Source organism: Budorcas taxicolor, chromosome 4, assembly GCF_023091745.1.
Source record: "Budorcas taxicolor isolate Tak-1 chromosome 4, Takin1.1, whole genome shotgun sequence".
Lineage (NCBI taxonomy): Eukaryota > Metazoa > Chordata > Mammalia > Artiodactyla > Bovidae > Budorcas > Budorcas taxicolor.
Genome location: NC_068913.1, coordinates 32,357,991 through 32,378,482, shown reverse-complemented (window position 1 = coordinate 32,378,482; position 20,492 = coordinate 32,357,991). Strand labels below are relative to the sequence as shown.

Below are 20,492 nucleotides of genomic sequence, written 5' to 3'. Positions count from 1 at the left end.
AAAATTTAAGATCTTTTTAATGCCTGGCATTACCAGCCCTACATTAAAGAGTGTTACTAGAACTGAGAAATGCACCTGAGGTTCGGGAGTTTAGAACTTACAATTCAAATGCTGTGAATGAAGCAGACAAGAAGACTTGTCTAATCACAGTGATATGAAAGGTAACACTAAAGCACTGAAGTGATACTGTGAAAATAAAAAGAATTATTTTAAAGGTACATCTTTTAAGTTTACTTTTTAAAAAATGGAAAACCTCATCCTATAATTTAGGAAGGATATGGAAAAACAGCAGTTGGCATCAGGGATGCATATACCTGTGAGCCAACAAGCATGTCTAACGCACGAAGCACTTTTTGATGATTTGAAAGGACACAGAATGGGTGACAAGTGTACAGTGAGTCATCTGCTCCTCTAGCACCTGCCTAGGACTTCAATTAAGGACAGAGGGGCACTGGGCATGCACATGCTCTGAAGAGAGCAGACAGGGATTAAGACAAGTTGGTCCCTTCAGGGTTTGACAAGACACATCTCAACAACTTACCATCTGCCTCCACACACCCCTTCTGGGAAAGCACAGCAGGGAGGTGGGGAGAGAGAGATGGCCATCCTCACACCCGTGAGTTATCAGCCCAGAGGGGGATGCTCTGACTTTTCCTCACTCCTCGTGGGGCTTCAAGGCGGAGGACTGTTTCCCCAACCTCTGCCCTTTAATTTGTCCAGTGAGTAGGGTTGGGGAACCACTCACAGAGTCCATGGGTGCCTGCAGCAGGTGAAGCTGTGACATGTCCCTACTTCACGCATCTGTGTAGGTAGGAAGGAGGAACAAGATGTAACAGATGACTGACTACACGGCCAAGGGCAAGAACTAGCAGCACTGGGATGGACGTGGCTCTGCGTGTACACCCATGGGAAGCTCCCCTGTCCTGCGGACTTGCTCCTGTTCCACAGGAGACCCAGATGCGGGTACTGGCTGTCAAGGGGCAAGGTCAACAGCCACTGCTGAACAGAGAAGCAGGAATATGCATTAAGAAAGGGCGATGACTGACAGATGACACCCCTCCCCCGCTCCTGCCCAAAATAAATTGATAGGGAGGAGAAATAAAAGATCTCATCTCCAGGTTCTTTATGTAAAATACTGGTCCTGACACAGAGGTGAGCTTGGAATTTTAAACTAGATCTTGCTGAGTTGCTTTGGGTTTCTTTAATTATTAATAAGAAAAAGGGACAGGAGCATTACAATGCCTACCCAAGGTGTTATAAAGGGATCTGCTACTCAGTGTAAAGAGATTCAGCAGGGCACATTTGAGATTAATAATTGTAGAAAAACAAAAATGTCTCATGTCTATATTCTGGGTAAGTAATTACTGTTCAATAAAATATCACACATGTGTTTATTATGTTTAAAGAATATAAAAGAAAACACATATTCTTACTTACAGATTTATGCACCTAATTTACAGAGTTAAAATTCAGAATTCTAAGTATTTCAAATTTTCAAGTGTTTAGGAACATATACCTGGAATAGGATATGACACCCTTTATCTCATATCGTCACCCTAGGACATCAGAGGTACAGGGTAGAAAGCCCAAAAATAAATCCACCTATAGTCACCTAACCTATGACAAAAGAGGCAAGAATATACAATGGAAAAAAACAGTCTCTTCAGTAAGTGGTGCTGGGAAACCTGGACAGCTACACCTAAAGAATGAAATTACAACACTACTTCACACTATACACAAAATTAAACTCAATATGGATTAAAGATCTAAGTGTAAGACAAGATACTATAAAACTCTCAGAGGAAAACATAGTAAGAACATTCTTTGAAACAAATCACAGATTTTTTTTTTGACCCTCCTCCTAGAGAAATGAAATGGAAACAAAAAATGAAACTATTTATTGACTGTGAAGAAGGCTGAGTGCCAAGAATGTGGTGTTGGAGAAGACTCTTGAGAGTCCCTTGGACTGCAAGGAGATCCAACAAGTCCATTCTGAAGGAGATCAGCCCTGGGATTTCTTTGGAAGGAATGATGCTAAAGTTGAAACTCCAGTACTTTGGCCACCTCATGCGAAGAGTTGACTCACTGGAAAAGTCTCTGATGCTGGGAAGGATTGGGGGCAGGAGGAGAAGGGGATGACAGAGGATGAGATGGCTGGATGGCATCACTGACTCGATGGACGTGAGTCTGAGTGAACTCTGGGAGTTGGACAGGGAAGCCTGGCGTGCCGCGATCCATGGGGTCGCAAAGAGTCAGACACGACTGAGCAACTGAACCGAACTGAAACTTAAAAGCTTCTGCTCAACAAAGGAAACCATAAACAAGCCAAAAAGATAACTCTCAGGATAGGACAAAACATTTGAAAACAAAGCAAACAAAGGATTTATTTCCAAAATACACAAATAGCTCATGCAGCTCAATAACTAAACAACAAACAACCCAATCAAAAAATGGGCAGAAGATCTAAATAAACATTTCTACAAGGACATACAGATGGCCAAGAGGCACACGAAAAGATGGTCAACATCATAATCATTTAGAGAACTGCAGATCAAAACCACAACGAGGTATCACCTCACCTGGTCAGAATGGCCATCATCAGAAAGTTTACAAATAATAAATGCTAGAGAGGGTGTAGAAAAAATGCAACCCTCCTATACTGTTGGTGGGGATGTAAACAGGTACAACAACTATGAAAAACACTATGGAGGCACATGAAAAACTAAAATAGAACTACGATACAATCCTGCAATCCCACTCCTGGGCATGTACCCTGAGAAAGTCATAATTCAAAAAGACACATGGACCCTCCAGCGTTCACTGAAACACTGTTTACAGTAGCCAAGACATGGAAGCAACCCAAATGTCCATCAACAAATGCATGGATTAAGATGCGGTGCATACATACAGTGGAATACTACTCAGTCACAAAAAGAAAGGGAACTGAGTCATTCGTAGATGAGTGGATGGGCCTAGAGACTGTCAGACAGCATGAAGAAAGAGAGAGACATATATTGTACATTAATGTATGCAAGTGGAATCTTTAAAAATGGTGCAAATGAACCCGCTGCAGGGCAGGAACAGAGATGCAGATGAAGGGCACAGGCATGGGGACACAGGTGGGGAAGGGGAGGGTGCGACATTGGGAGATTAAGGTTGACATATATACACCGCCACATGTGAAAAAGCTAGTGGGAACCTGCTGCCGAGCACAGGGAGCCCAGCTCAGTGCTCTGCGATGACCTAGATGGGTGGATTGGGGGGTGGGGTGGGGAGGGAGGAAGGTCCAAGAGGGTGGGGATACATGTATACTTATAGCCGACTCTGTTGTACAGCAGAAACTGAAACACAGTAAAGCAATTCTATTCCAACTGAAAAAAGAGAAACGAATGAGAGAGAAATAATGAAGATAAATACTGTGTCCACAGGACATCAGAATTCAGGAAACTGTAGTGTGAGGTAACACATATTCCAAAGAAAATGGTATAAAAATTTCTAGAGAAAGAACCTGGAGACAAACCTATAAAAGTAAAGCACAACCTGTGATGTGCGGCCAAGCCCAGGAGTATATACCTGTGTCAGCTGTAACAACTCTGAGATCCTGAACAACCGAACAGACATAATGAAAAGCAATATCCTCTAAATGTTTAGGGGAAGCAGAGCTTGGGGATTTGCACAAAGTTTGTCTCTGATCTGTGCTCTCAGATTACAAAAGACAATTGCCTCTTTTATTTGCTTTACATACTGATACTGTCATGGGTGAAAGTGAAAGTGAAGTTGCTCAGTTGTGTCCTACTCTTTGCGACCCCACGGACTGTAGCCTACCAGGCTCCTCTGTTCATGGGATTTTCCAGGCAATAGTACTGGAGCGGATTGCCATTACCTTCTCCAGGGGATCTTCCCAACCCAGGGCTCGAACCTGAGTCTCCTGCATTGTAGACAGACGCTTTACCATCTGAGCCACCAGGGAAGCCCACTGTCATGGGTGCTACCTTATTTTTGAATGCGTAGGAGAAAATGAGAGGGTGGAGGATGAGCCAGAAATTATCCCAATACCCTTCTGAACAGCACTGAAGCCTAGCTCAGCTTAGTAATTATAAGGGTTACCCTGGAGGCAAGGTTTTTGAAAGAAGGTACCTGCCATGATCTCGTTCCCAGTGACCCCGTCATTCCCAAGAAAACTGTGAACCAGGCAGTGGAGCCCCAGTACTTGTCCCGCAATTCTGGGGATTTGGAACTGGTGTTTCTTCCGTTAAGTTCTTGCAGGGCTCCAAGCCTTGTACATTTGTTCTCCTTTCTAGACACTTGTACAGTGTCCCTTCACCAAGGACAAGGTACTCATCCTTCCTAGTTCCTTCAGCACTGCCTCTAACATCTCTCTGTTGCTACATTAAGAATTTTTATTGCATATTTTCTGGCTCTTGGAACATGTGACATGGTAGGTAGCATTTAGACAATGATAGAGAAACTGACATTACTTAGTGAACAAAGGACAATATGAGGCTTTCAAAATCAGTATTACCTGTGTAGGTTGAGTTCCCTTTGAGAGAATGTCAAGTAAGTCTGTGGAAGAGATGAAATAGAAGCGTGGGAAAGCCAAACGCTTGGTTTCCAGGTACTGAGCAAGAGCTTTTTCACAAAGAGAAAGCCTGTATGAATGAAACATCATTGTAAGCATATTTTGCCCATTCAGTTATTAAAATGTCAACAAAACCCAGAGTGTCTCAATCTGTCCATTCATCTCAATAAGCTCACTGTTTAACATGGCACCTATCGCCTTCTCTTATAACATCATCATTTCGTTGGTGACTAACGTACAAGGTGTGCCAAGTAGAAGGAGAAACACACACACACACACACAGACATTAGTTGAGACTAAATACAGATCAAATTTAAGTTGGTGTTACTTGTTGTCACTTTTTCTTTATAGTTCCACTATAATATACAATTATTTTTAACTAGACAAATTAAGATTTTTAGTTGGAGTTTCAATATCAAACTCTTAAAAATTAATAGAATGAATATATAGTAAAGGAGAAGGATATAGTAGAACTGAAAAACACCATGAACCAATTCAACATAATTAAGATTTATACAATTTCACACAACAGTAGGATACAGATTCTTTTCAAGTTTCTATAGACTATCATCTAAGAGATACTTAAACATATCCAGGGACAGAAAACAAAGTGCAAAAGTCTCATGGTCTAAAGGTATTGAAATCATACAGACTGTTCTCTTGTCAATGTGGATTTAGGTTAGAAATCAATATCAAAAGATATTTAAAAACAACCCACATGTTTTCAAGTGCAATATATTGTCACTTATCTTAATGACACGTCTCAACAGCAGGAGAGAAGACTGGGTTTGGGATCACTCACCCTGAGCACAAAGTGCTTTAGTCAACATGTAACTGGTTTAAGGTTTTCTTTCTCCCATGGAATGTCTAAAAAAATATAAGTGGCTTCAATTCTCTCTGGTTTTCAGGGATGTCATTACACCCTGAACCATTTCCACTTTACTGTTCTTAGCAGAGCAGAGAAAACCCAGAGGCAGAGCCACCAAGCCCTCAAAAATCACCGACTAAGAAATAATTAACTTCTGTGGAAATCCACACTTCTAAAATGATGGTCAACTTTATCTTGAAAAAACCACCAGATTATGAAATAATTGTATGCAATATATTTTTGTCTAGAGGCTCCTCTACCATGCAATAAAAAGTGATCACTATTCTGCACAAAGCTCTTTTTTAGTAGCTGATCTGCCCGTTTTAAATCAAAAGTCAGAATTTTCTTGTGACCACTGCTACTGCTAAGTCACTTCAGTCGTGTCCGACTCTGTGCGACCCCATCGATGGCAGCCCACCAGGCTCCCCCATCCCTGGGATTCTCCAGGCAAGAACACTGGAGTGAGTTGCCATTTCCTTCTCCAATGCATGAAAGTGAAAAGTGAAAGGGAAGTCGCTCAGTCGTGTCCAACCCCCAGCGACCCCATGGACTGCAGCCTTCCAGGCTCCTCTGTCCATGGGATTTTCCAGGCAAGAGTACTGGAGTGGGGTGCCATTGCCTTCTCCATGTGACCACTAGCTGTTGTATAATTTTATTTGAATAAAAGGCCCTGTAGGACACGGATTTCAAAAGTACTAACATGCTGTCAAAGGTAATTTCTAGTATAATTTAACTATATACAAAACAAAGGACTTATATGAGTACAGTCCCAGTTCCTAGGATACAGTAGATACTTAATATTTATAGGACACTGATAAAAAAAAAAATCGATCAATCATGTTGATCTTTTTTTCATGTTGACTGTCTACTTAATATATTCTATTTTACTATTATGATATCCCTCTTGGAAAAGAAATATATTTGGATGTAGTTGCATTAAATCACTATACACACACACACACACACACACACACACCACCTAATATGTAAAAGGCAACTAGACAACTATAAGCAAAAATTTAAATTAGTAGAGGTTGTATCTACAGTAACATGATATTAAACACTATTAGATATTCAAAAGAAATGTCAAAAGTGTAACAAATTGATCACTTTGTAGCTGTATTCTTACCTGTACTGTAAATCTTTAAGTTTTTCATAGAGATGCAGCTCACACGTTGCCTCTAAAACATTTTTTATTTTAGCTGTTCTGAACATTAATTCCTGTGTGAAAGTACAACATGCAACCATTGATATTAGAAATTACTTTTCTAGGTTTTTCATCCCTTTGGGGAATTAAAAAGTGAAGAACAAAGTATAAGAAAGCAATGTTAATGAGACAAACACCATGTCTGTTCTGCTATTAACCTTTTAGATGAACATCAAAAACAAAGTGTAATCACAGTTTTTATCAATATAAATTTGATAAGCATTACCACCACTCTGGGTCCATGAAGAATTTCTATCTTCTAAACCAAACAGACAAAAACATTAAGAGAGAGAGAACCAGAATCTTAAAGAATATATTCATATTTAAGAGAGATGAATACTAAACAATTTATCTATTCTTTCCCACTTAAAAGTTAAACAAAATAGAATCCCTCGGATATTCTGCTTTAGCTAGCAAGGAGAAAATAATTCATCCCCATTTCTATATAAAAAGGTAAAGCCACTATTCTCTGCTTAAAGTCTCTCAAATCATTTATTATTATATTACCTCACCATCTGTTCTCTGGGGCTTCCCTGGTGGCTCAGACAGTAAAGAAGCTGCCTGCAATGAAGGAGACCCGGGTTTGATCCCTGGATCAGGAAGATCCCCTGGAGAAGGAAACGGCAACCCACTCTAGTACTCTTGCCTGGAGAATCCCATGGACAGTGGAGCCTGGCGGGCTACAGTCCACGGGGTCACAAAGAGTCAGACACGACTGAGTGACTAATACTTTCAAGTATTCTCTGTGGCTCTTATGAAACAAACCAATAACTGATAGTGTAACTTTGCTACTGGCTTCCCCTCCCTAGTCTCTTACTTCGTGAAGACGAACCTGTCTCCTAGGCCTACTTCAGGGCAGCCAGTTCATGGTCTGTGGGAAGTATCAGGTCTGCTGCCTGGGTTTGTACAGCACAAAGTTAAGACAACATCCATTCATGCTTACATCCTTAACTAGTGCAAAAAAATCAAAGGAATCTAATACTTTGTAACATACAAAAATAATATGGAATTCAATTTTTGGCGTCTATAAATTTTTACTGGTGCCAGCCACACCCATCTATTGATGCTGTGTCTGTGTTTCCTTTCGCATGGCAAAGGCGGCCCTGAGTAGTTGTGACTGAGATCATATACGACCACAGAGCCTGAAACATTGATCTGACCCATCACGCAGAGAAGTTTCCTAACTTCCGTCTCCTGAAATGCAAATACTGATTACATACATAGACTTCATAAATTCAACAACCCAAATTATGTTTCTTTATATAAGGCTTTTACATTATTCAGAAAAAGATGTTTCTTTACAAGTCTTTTATATTATTTGGAAAAAGTTGTTAGGATAGAAAATAGCCTGTCTTCCACAAACCTTCAATTCAGCATCTACTCTGTCAAATCTCTGAGCATCTTTCACAAGTTGGATTCGAATATCTTCTGAACAAGCAAAGATGCTTTCTAGGTGAGACCAAGTGCACTGGACTTCGATCCAAGTAAAGATGACGGAGTCTGCTGTGTTTAATTTGTTTTGCCAGCTTATGACTTGCTCAATGAAATATTCTACATACTTGCTTTGAAGCAGAGTCTGTAACTGAACCTAAATGAAGGCAAAGAATGTGAAATAGCATCTAAATTAGTAATCTATGAGCACCATGAGGGAGGGACTATATTGCTTCTTTTTTCTGCTGGATCCCTAAGACCTAGCAAGCAAAATGCGGAATAAGCATTCAGGCAGCATTTGCTAAATTAGTGAAGTAATGGCATATTCACACCAACATGGTTTTGTTTCTTTAAAAGGAAAAAGATAAACGTAAGCAACTACATGTAGTATGTCTTCTACAAGACTAACATGTATCTCTTTGCAGGCAGGAAAATATATTGGGCTCCACAGTGCAGTTTCAGGAATTAAACTTCATTCTTTCATCCTCCTTCACTCTCCCCATGGTCTCTGCCTACTAATCATTTCAAAGTTATGGTTTTTTCCTTCAATATGAAAAATATAAAACAAATTTCCCTCTAGCTTGCTAAGCCTTCACACACAGTTTTCCTCCCCTTTGAATTTACTACCAAACTTTGCAGCTGTCCTAACACTGCTGCTGCTGCTAAGTCGCTTCAGTCGCGTCCAACTCTGTGCAACCCCATAGACCGCAGCCCACCAGGCTCCCCTGTCCCTGGGATTCTCCAGGCAAGAACACTGGAGTGGGTTGCCATTTCCTTCTGCAATGCATGAAAGTGAAAAGTGAAAGTGAAGTCGCTCAGTCGTGTCCGACTCTTCGCGACCCCTTGGACTGCAACCTACCAGGCTCCTCCGCCCATGGGATTTTCCAGGCAAGAGTACTACTAAGCTTTAACACCATGCAGATCCTCGAGCACTTCCCCTATTCTTTGACACTGAAATCTCAGGAAGTCACTGAGTCCGAACAACCTCTTCTCATTCTCCTTCACCTCTGTAAGTATTTAATACAGTTGATTCTTTCTATACCCCCCACCCCCAGCTTTGTTGAGATATTACTCAGATGCTCTGTAAGTTTAAAGCATACAATGTGATGATTTGGTACATGTGTGTATATATTATGAAATGGTTACCACAATAATGTTAACACCTCTATCCATGGCTCAGTAGTAAAAGAATCCACCTGCCAAGGCAGGAGTTGGAGAAGACCCTAGTTTGAGCCCTAGGTCAGGAAGATCCCCTGGAGAAGGGAATGGCAACCCACTCCAGTATTCTTGCCTGAGAAATCCCATGGACAGAGGAGCCTGGCAGGCTACAGTCATGGGGTCACAGAGTCGGACATGACTAAGCACGCTCGCATCCCCCCATATAATGACCTTTTGTGCGTGAGCATGCATGTGTGTTAACAGTAACACATTAATGTTAAGATCTACTCTCAATAACTTTCAATATAATATAGTCAACCATAGTGTATAAAAGATGTCCCGAACTTACTAGGGGTCTGTACCCTTCAACCAACATCTCCCTCTTCCCCAAAGCCCTGGCACCTGGTAATCACCATTCTACTCTTTGCTTTTTTAGATTCCACATATAAGACAGAACATACAGTATTTGTTGTTTCTGAGTTATCTCACTTCACATAATGCCCTCAACATTCAGTCATGTGGTCACAAACAGCAGGATTTCTCCTTTTTTAACAGCTGAACAGTCCATTTTATATACACACACACACACACACACTTTTTTATCCATTCATCCTTCAATTGACATTTAGGTTGTTTCCATAATATTGACTTTCTTTGGTGGAAAAGTTATCCCATGATTGTCCTCTTCCACTATGCCTCCGATCATTCTCACTCTGCCTCCTTTACACCTCCTCTCACTCACCAAATGCAGCCCTTCCCTACTGTTCTTGGTGAGTGTACCCTCTTTTCCTCTCATTATCTAGCTCATCAGTCCTCAAGATGCCAACAACGACCTCCCAACCTTCAGTTCTAGACTAAACCTCTGCACTGGGCTCTGGGTCTGACTTTCCACCTTTACATCAATGTCCCTCACTTTAACTACATCAGAAATAACAGAGCATCATCTCTTAGACCAGGTTCTTTCCTAAGTGCCTTTTGTCCAATAATAGTAACACCACTGTTTTTATTTCACCTTTCTTACCTCTCATGTCCAAAAAGACACCAACTCATACTCTTATCACTCAAGACCACATAGGCTGCATTCTGGTCTGTCTCTCCAACCTTATTTTTCATTACTCCTATCAAGAAAATCTTTATTCTAAGGGAACCAAATCCTTTAAATTACCTCTGAATGTCAGGTACTTTTTGGCATTCCAAGATGCCATTAAAAGGGGACACTATCCTCTTTACATATATTACTCTTCTCTGATCATCATTCTTGAATACCAGCCCATCTTTCAAGGTTTAGCAGAAGTACCACCACCTTGCAAGACTTTTTGGAACCCTTACCTGTCTCCTGTCTCAAGGGCAACTTCCTTGAGAACAAGTGTTCCTACCTTTTGAACCCAAATGGTACTATGCCTAGAGTCTGGTACAAGCAGATGTCTAATGAATGAAGAAGGAGTATTGGAACTTTGGAAAAGCCTAAAATCATAATTTAAAAGAAAGGTCTATAAGAAAAACATCCATCTTACTTGGTTGTGCTCTAGAGTTTCAAACAATAGTTCATCAAACTTCAGTAATGGAATGCCTGTTCGATAGTGAACTTCGTAAGAGAACTCCATGGTTGCCCAGGTCTGGCTGATTTCAGTAATAACCTAGACATCAACAGCATTTAGTTATATGCACGAAAGTTTGATTTAGAACCAATAACTAGACTATCATATGAAATTTTTAAAACTGTTTTTACAATTTTTAAAAAACCAACAGAGGGATATCATTGGCCTCAATTTTCTTTCCTTCAAATAATTCATGGTGTTGAGGTTTCAAGAATGAATTTCATCACACAAAAGAACAAGCATCACACCAATATCACATTTTTATTGGATCTGAATTTTATATCCTTTACTGAAGTGGAATGCCAGAGCAGGAAGGGGCTTAAAACGTTATCTTCAAGCTCTGATAGGTATTATGTACAAATTAGCCAGCATAGGATAGGCAGTGCTCTAAGCGCCAGAATGTGAATCCCAGTTCCCTTGTTGAAACTGGGTAAGCTAATCACTTCTCGATATCTCAGTTTCCACACCTGTAGAATAGGCATAATCCTCAGAGAATTAAACGAATTAGTACAAAGCATGGAGAGCTTTGCTTGCTACCAAGTAAATGACACATAAGCGATTTCCGCTATAATTGTCACCATCAACTGGGTCAACTCTTGTTTTACACGTTTACTGTGGCTGAGAAGGAATCTTTTTCCTGCTGGGAGACATGTCCCCACACAGGGCCTAAGGCCTCCTCCCCAGTCTGCTCACGTGCCAATCACAGAATTAGCCCAGGGTAGAAAGAAACAGCCCGAGGACACAACCTTCTCAGTCCCCAGCTCTCTCACTGCCTTGTCCACGATGCTTCGGACAGCCTCTTCCACTTGGTGTAACCGCAAGGCTAACAGATCTGCCAAAGTTGTGGCTTCGTTTATGGAAAATCTGACCTGATTAGGAAGAAAAAAAAAAGTAGGACTGATTCCATATATATTAATGGTTTCTTTTACCTAATGGCCAGAGGACTGAATCAGAGCTAAATATACTCAAGTCAGCAGCTGAGTACATGTCAAGTTCTGAAATGTGTGAACAACCAAAGACACTGCCTTTTGGCTCACAGTTACGGAGGCATCACCCACCGGAAGCGAGGGCTGAGGTTTAGGCCAAGTTCACACTATACTACTTCCTTTTGTTTCATAACCTTCCCTTGTCAGCTCATTTCTTATCTCCTTTGCCCGCAAAACCCAAATTTAAAGAGAATCACATTATTCATTTATTATAATTTAGTTGAAACCCCAGGAATCTGGTAGTAGCTCATTTGTCTTCTCTTAAGTATTCGATTCACTGAACATAATTCCCGGTTGCTTTCGTGATTTAACCTAGTTTTATCATTGATTTAATCTTAGTTCCTTGGCAAAAAATAAGTATTCTTACTCATACTGTCATTATTCATATTTACCATGTGAAAAAAGTCATTCCCGTTTCCTCATCATCTCGTGAGTTCCCCACCCCAGTATTTGCTAAGAAGCTCTCAGCTCTTCCTAAGTGCGCAAAGTCACCCATGTCCTTCACAAATGAAGAGCTGACCCCACTACATGGTTTCCATCCCAGCTCCTCCTCTGAACATCCAGTCCCTCCCTCCTGGAAGCTGGTGTCTTCTCTGGCTCTCCCCAGCCTGTAACACTGCTGATCACCTCTGCCTCTGCACAAGATGACTAAATAGCCCTGTGTGTCCAGGACCAGGTGCTTCTTGGCTAAAACCTAAAGAGTCCTGAGCAAACCAGATGAGTTAGTTACTTCTGCATCACGTTTGACCTCACGCCAGAGCTGATGGGAGTCAGGTCTGTCTTACAGAAGGAACGAGCAGGGTGTGTTACGAGGTCCCCTGATGAGCTGCATGGTTTGTACAGGGAATATGGACAACTGGAAGTGAAGAGGTGACAACTGGAAGTTGGATCTAGTTGCTGCTCTGATGCCCCAGAGCAGCCTGGAGGAAGATGCCTTTTTCTAAATTGTCTGCCAAGAAGACATCTTTTTCTAGCTTGCAGAGAGGCATAGTACAGGTAAGAGCCTGTGGTGAGGAGAAAGTTCACTAGAGGAAATGTTTGGAGGGGGTGGGGAGTAGGGACATACAGTCTACATACCATGTTGGGAGACTCAATAAAGATTTTCTGAAAGAACACAGTAATCAACTATGAAGTCTACATATGCAATATCTGAAAGACTCTCTGGAAAGTACTATAGTAACAGCTTCAGGGACCATTTACTGAGGATTTGCTACGTGCTAGGTCTGTATGTAATCTCATCTCCTGTGTGTTCACCAAGTCTGCACAGGAGCGCCATAGCATTGCTTGTATTTCATGGAAGGGGCAACTGAGGTAGAGAGAGCAAGAAACTCGCTCAGGATCCCAGAGAGGTGTTAGGGTTGGACCAGTAAAGCCTGGGCCGTCCCCACTTCACCAGGCTGAGCCTCTCCTCAATTTCCCCACTCTGCAAACTCTGTCTTCAAATCATGAGAGCCTTTTTTCACAACGTGTGCCTAACAGAAAACAAGCACATCAGGCTGCCTGTAATATATTTTAAATTCATGAAGGTCACCTTCCCCAGAAAATAAAATGTAAGCTTGGTATATTTGCTCTTAAAAAGATTTAGAAGGGAAAGAAAACATAATCTCAAGTGGCATGGACACATGAGAAATAATTCTATATTTCGCAATAAAATCAAGACCATCAAAAGACCATCAAAACAAAACATGACACTATTACTAAATGAATTGTGGGAGGGAATCACTATTTCCAAATTCTCCCTCCTCCTAAATTCACTTCTGTGCTTTCATCCTCTCCACTAAATATAAGATTTTTTGCAGCCATGTCATGCTCTATAAAATGCTTTCACATTATCTTACTTGATTCTAACAAGATATACATGATGTATAAGAGTAGATAGCATCCGTCTCATTTTATTAATAAAAAGTTAACAAAAAGGTTAAGTGTATTATGTGAGGTCATATAGCCAGTAAGAGACAAAAGTGGTAGTGGGGGGAAGGGAGTGTCTTAGTTACTTCTTTCTGCTTTTAACGAAACACCATAGACTATTAAACCATAGTTTAATCAGGGGGATTAAACAACAAACATTTATTTCTCACAGTTCTAGAGGCTACAGGTCCAAGATCAGGGTGCCAGCTTCATTGGGTTCTTGGTGAAGGCCTCCCTCTTAGTTAACAGACATCTGTCTTATTTTCACATGGTAGAGAAAAGAAAGTTCTGGGGCCTTTGTCCTCTTACAAAAGTACTGACCTCATTCACTAGAGTTCTACCCTCATGACCTAATCATCTCCCAAGTATTCCATCTCCAAATACTGTCACCCTGGGGATTCAGGCTTCAACACATGAGAAGGGCAGGTGCAGGGGAATGACACATTTCGTCTATGGCAGCAGAGGCTGAAACCAGGAACTCTGCATGTCCAGTCCTTTGTCACGTCTCAAGGAGACTGACCTCTTGCATCTGATCAGATGCAAATCCCACTTCATCCCAGAGGAATGATATGAACCAAGGAATAACATGTCACAAAAATATTCAGTTAATGAGACCCAGGACACTGACCCCAGTGGCCATCATCAGCTGGTGCCAATGCCTGTCCCTGAGGGCAGGGCTCTGCAACTCAGCAACGGCTCTGAGAGAGGTCATCGTGTCCTTCACTGTGCTTTCCAGGCCTGAGTAGGCATCCCACACGCGAACCTCCTTATCCAGAGACCAGATTTCCTAAAGGAAAGTGAAAAAAACAAACCAGGTCTTGCATATAGTAATATACCTTATAATCTGCCTTCTATAAAAAATTATGTGTGCTTTTTCCTGGATTAGGAAGAGAGTAAACATGTTTAAGCTCATAGATTAAAGACTAAAACCAGAGAAAAAAGAAAAATATCCACTCACTCATGTACTAGTCTACTATGTACAAGACACCTAGATACACTGGCTTCTTATTCAGTGAAATAATAGAGTCTACAGGGCATGTGAACGAATAGAGATTCCTCTAGAAACATAAACACACAAGAAACTGAGATTGTTACTGGATTGCTAAGACCTTCCTCCAAAGACCTGACTTGTTTAAACAACTTTAAGACATTCAAATAGGGCCCTTGACTTGATTGTCCTCTTGGCTCATGGGACAATATCAACAATTTTGAATGAGAAAACCCAAAATAAAGTAACAATTTCAGTACAAAAGGATAGTGCTACTTAGAGGGGAAAAAAAGCAAGAGTTTCAGCTGAGATGGGGTTTAAACTGTAACTCTGCAGTGAGGCCATGCAATGGTCAAGGACACAGGCAGGAAGTGAGCAACGAGGGGCACAGTGACCCCATGCAATCCGAAAGAATGACGGGGCATTTCAGTTAGGGTTCTTGGACCAGGAGAAAATGGGAGAAAAAGATGGGAAGAGCTGGTTGGAGTGCAACACAGGACGAGGTTTGGGCAAGGACATTCTGGGGCAAGAAGAGAGCAAAAGGCCCAGCCTCTCACTGCTACGCATTTGGCTTTATTCAAAGAGGCTTTACTTTCTTTTAGAGGGCATAGGACAGTGGCGATTAGATACCAAAACACAATATTCAAAGAAGCTGAGTTCTGTTGTATCGAGCCCCGCTGTGATATCAGAGTAGCCAGTTAAAAGTAAAGATCATAATATTTCATATATTTCCACAGGTTACCCCAGTGAGCTGCCCCAAAGCCCACAATCAAAAGGTACCTTTGAAGATACAATACACTTATGGTTGCTAAGGAAAGAATTCAACAGTTTAATACGCCTAACCCTTCAGCCCTTCTCTTCACCTCTTTTTAATTCTAGACAGCCACAGAGAGTGCCTGAGTATAGCCGCTGCTCATCAGTTCATTAGTCCTAATATGCTTTTATACACTCATTCACAGAAAGGCAGGCTTGATTACAAGTGCAACTGGCTAGAGTGGGAAAAAAAATTCCTGTCTCAAATCATCCTGTTTGAAGTAAATAAGGACATGCGGCCCAACACAGCAGATTCTAGGTTAGGGAAGATGGAAGGAGGTGGTGCAGAGGAAGATAAATCGTCATCACAGACAGTTATGGAACTTGCCTTGGCAAACCTTCTGAGTTCCACTTCCATCTGCTCCACATTAATCTGTCTCCACTGGGTTTTAGTCCAATTATCAATGCTTCTCTGAAAACGCACAAGCAGATAAAAGTGTCAACAACATTTGGTGAAAGCAAGTCTCCACAGCAAAATATATAAACTGATGATACATAGCAACTCCATCATCCAGGGGAAAATCAATTACTTAAGTATTAACTGCACCTGTCAAAGCTTCCCTAACACCAAAGCAAAAAAAGTTATCAGAACATGTCAAACTTAAGGCTAAAACATTGTGATACATTAATTTCTAGAAGCAATGGCAAATTCCATACACATACCATCATTATCACTTAATCCTGAATAGTTTGAATGAATTGATAAATAATGTTACCATTAAATATCATATTTTTATAATTCTACATATAAGATAAGCTTTTAGAAAAAAAACCTTCATCCATTATAGCCAAAACTCTCGTGAGTTTCTTGTAAATGTATTTCTATATGGCTTTCACCTAACTTCAAAGAAAATCTTGTATAACACATATTGCAATATGCCTAGTTCCTTAGAACTTATTTTTATACTTAAGTTTGTAACTTAACTAGCAATATACAAATTATTTTTAGGCCTGTTTATATAAGCACACATATATAAGTACAAGCATGGGTGTATATGTGAGTTTGTATGCAGAGAGGACCATATGTGTGCAATATATATCAATATTTATTTATATTCTATAGAACTCTCTAGAAGGACTTGAGACTCATACCAAGTTACACTGAGAACTGAAAACAAAAACCACTAATAATTCAGAGAAGAATCTTCAACTAACAAGTTATAGGAACTCTAATTCTGGGGCAAAAGTTTAACAATCACATATTTTAAGATATTATAAAATTATGCAGGCACTAAAAATTGCATATTTATACAAAAGAAATACTAAAAGAAAAAAAAACATGCATGCTTTCAACAAGCAGTGTCTTACTCTAACATAAATAATGACATCCCAGAGCCCCTTGAGCAACTTTATCTCTTTGCGACACTGCTTCATTTGTTTGTACTCTGGAAGAGCCACTTCAAAAAGATGAGTGGATTCCTGCATTTGCAGCATCTCTTCTTCCAATGCCTCAAGCTCTTGATTTGCCTGAGGAGAAAGCAGAAACACAAACACACCTAATATCCAACAAGCTGCCAGAGAAGAGAAGCCAGAGTGTTCTGGTTCCATTAACATTTACAACTTTGATTTTTAAAAGAAAGAGAAATCTGACATATAATTATTGGTAAAATGCAGAAGGCTTTAGATGAGCAAACTCACAGCTACTCAAAAAGCTAGAGTAGACTATCAGTGAATACAATAATGATCTCAATACCTTCCCCAATACACTGTTTCAGCAAAATCTGCTCTGGTATCAAATTGCTATGAAGACAAATTGTCTTCTTGATTTTCCTCATATAGCTAGGGACTTTTCTGGGGAGCAAAAGAGGAGGTGCGAGAAGCTTCCACTGAAGAATAAGTCACTTAAAAATAAAAAACAACCTTCAAATTTAAAAAATGTCCCAGAAATTATCAATACACAAAATATTCCCAGGTGGCGTTAGTGGTAAGGAACCTGCCTGCCAGTGCAGGAGATATAAGAGACACAGGTTCCATCCTTGGCCTGGGAAGATCCCCTGGAGGAGGGCATGGCAACCTACTCCAGTATTCTTGCCTGGAGAATCCCATGGACAGAGGAGCCTGGCGGGCTGCATTCCATTGGGTCACAAAGAGTTGGACACGACTGATGAGACAGAGCACACACAGGAAAAATTTCACCATATGATTATATTTGGCTCCCCTACCATCTCATCAGTGTACAACAGTTTACGTTTTACACCAAATATCAGCTGACTCTTTTCTTTCTTAATAAGCCAGTTTTTTTTTTGATAAGCCAATTCTTAATTTTAGTTTTTATTAACATACCAGTGTTTTAATATGGTCAAGTGCAAAGAGTACACAAGAGCGTGCATGCAGGAAAAGCTGGGAACCCAAGGCCCTCTCTCCCATTCTTCTGGAGGCTGTTTCTCTAGCTCTCAGTTCTCTGCACAAGTTGTGCTTATTGATTTATCAAGTTTGGACATGACAGATTTACTGGGTTTGCAAACAAAGGATTTAACATTGCTTTTCTACTTTATATTTTCTCTCAACCTTCTCTCAGTATCCAACAATTCTATCTATTACTTTAGGTCTTTTGAGTTTCTTAACTTTAAATACCCACAGTTAATCATTTATCAACTTTCAACTCTCTTAATTTCTTGCAATGCAAATTAGAATACTAGCACTCTAACATTCTTTCATGATGTAAGTTGTTTTATTTTTACATGTTATACCTTTATAAACATTAACTGCAATTCTCTTAGTATTACAAATGTTAGAAAAATTCCATACATATAAAAAGGGGTCTGGCTATGAGCATACACACCATCCAGCTTAGGAAATACTTATTACTAATAACTTTAAATGACCTTAATTTTATCCTTCTCTTTCCCACTATAAACAAAATCACTAAATTTTTATTTAACATCACTGATTTTATAATATTTTCACTACATGTGTTTTTACTGCAAATGCTAAACTCTTAGAATTTATGGCTTGAAATTTATATGAACACTATACATTAAGAATTTTGATATATTTTATTTCTGAGGTACTTCGATATATTCATGAAAAGTACGTATTAAGTTCATTTCTACCACTTTATAGCACTACCCAGTGTGAATACGCTACAATTAATTTATTCTACTGCTGATAGTGATTTCTGTATCTCACCATTAACCCTGATGCTACTAGGATTTTTAAGTGCTCTGGTAAAAATGTCTTAGAGTTTTGCTATCCTTTAATGGGTTAAAAGGATAGAGTTTCTATCAGAAGTGAATGGTGAATGGTACCTAAAGATCTTTTGGCATTTCTTGAGATAGTTATGACTTTTCTCTTAATCTATTAACATGATGAATTATATTAATTTTCTAATGTTAAATTAAACATTTTCCTGGAATGAACCCTACCAATTTATATGGATTATTTGGTTTAGTTTGTTTGTATCTACGTGTACAGAAAAAAGAATGGCTTATAATTTTTCCTTTTTCATACTGCCCTTTCACAAAAATAAGACATACTTCATACAGCAGTTTTTGAGTGTTCATTCTTCTTCTGGGCTCTGGAAGCATATGAATGAGGTTTATTTCCAGAAAGCTCCTTGAATTAACCTATAATCCCATCAGAGCCTGTTATTCTATTTTAAACTAATGGTTTATATTTTTATTTTCCCATTGGTTAATTTTTCATAGTTATAGGACTATTCAGGTATGTTATTTCTTGAGATAGTTTTAGTAAGTTATGTTCCCAAAAATGTATCCACTTTGCTTAAATTTCATTGATTATATTTGATGATGTTTTGAATTTCTGCTCTTTCTGTAGTGCCATTTCCTATTTATTCCTAGGATTGTGGATTTTTCTGTTTTCCCTTTGTTAATTCTGCCTGGGATTTGTCAATATAATTAGTCTTTTCTGAGAATCAATTTTGGCTTTGTCCTCTCTTTTCTTGAAATACACATATTGGAAGTCATTTCAGCGATGATTTGTTAATGGTTGATGCATTCTGCTTTTGTTTACCTTAAATACTCTTGTTACTGAAATATAATTTTACACTGGAGAATTGGGAGAAAATCATCTATCTCCCAGCTTCCATTGTTGCTGGTGACAAATATGCTCTTACCTCAGGTATCACTTCTAACAGATAATCTGTCGTTCCTATCTGGATGCTTTAAAGGTTTTCTCTTTGCCATGGGTATTCTGTAGTTCACTGTGATGTGTGCAGATGTTGACTTCGTATTTAACCTTTATCAGTGAATATCGTCAATCAGTTGATTCATGCTTTGACCAGTTCTAAAAAAAAAAATCCCAGCTACTCTATCTCCACTGCTTGTCGAATAGTCTGCTTATTCTCTCTTCCAGGAAGTCTGAGGAGAAGAGTTAGACATCATTCTAACTTCTTACTCTGTATCTCTTCATCTCTCCTGTATTTTTTATCTCCTTTCACCTATGTGCTGTCTTCTAAGTGGTTCCTTCCAAAGTCATTTCCATTTCACTAATCCTCTTTTCAATTTAACTAGTTCTTTAACCACTACTGAGTTGTGTCTTTTAAAATAATTTTATTTTTCATTTCCATAAGTCCCTGGTCTGTTTTCAAACTCAGCTGATCATTTCTGATAGTCTCAAAACTGAGAACTTACTTATTTTTTTCAATATTACCTTTTATTTCCATAATAAATGTTGGGTTGTTTTTTTGTGTGTATGTGGCTGCACCACATGTGGGACCTTCGCTCCCTGACAGGGATCAAAGCCAGGCCTCCTGCAGCGGAAGCACAGTCTTAACCACTGCGCCACCAGAGTCGTCCCAACAAACGTTTTCTAATATCTGACACTTTATGTGTGTCTGTATCTGTCATCTGCTCTTTCTGTTGGCCCTTATGCACGACGGTGTGTTTATTTTACTGGCAACTCAAATTTCACTAAATTTAAGCTGTTGGGCCCCTGAAGAGATTAGAATAAGATCACTTTATTCTTTTCTATCCAGAGGACATCTGGATTTGTTTC

At 39.7% G+C, this 20,492-nt stretch overlaps 1 protein-coding gene across 1 annotated transcript in view; it reads right to left on the bottom strand.

Annotated features, from left to right (window-relative positions):
• DNAH11 (dynein axonemal heavy chain 11) overlaps window positions 1–20,492 on the bottom strand; it is a 355,953-nt gene that overhangs the window by 272,687 nt on the left and 62,774 nt on the right. Inside the window, exons 21-28 of the mRNA XM_052639247.1 lie at window positions 16,845–17,003; window positions 15,865–15,948; window positions 14,364–14,522; window positions 11,588–11,710; window positions 10,758–10,880; window positions 8,018–8,242; window positions 6,577–6,668; window positions 4,523–4,649 (exon numbers count right to left, since the gene is read on the bottom strand). Coding sequence (XP_052495207.1) covers window positions 4,523–4,649; window positions 6,577–6,668; window positions 8,018–8,242; window positions 10,758–10,880; window positions 11,588–11,710; window positions 14,364–14,522; window positions 15,865–15,948; window positions 16,845–17,003 — 1,092 coding nt within the window. The remainder of the gene's footprint in view (window positions 1–4,522; window positions 4,650–6,576; window positions 6,669–8,017; window positions 8,243–10,757; window positions 10,881–11,587; window positions 11,711–14,363; window positions 14,523–15,864; window positions 15,949–16,844; window positions 17,004–20,492) is intronic.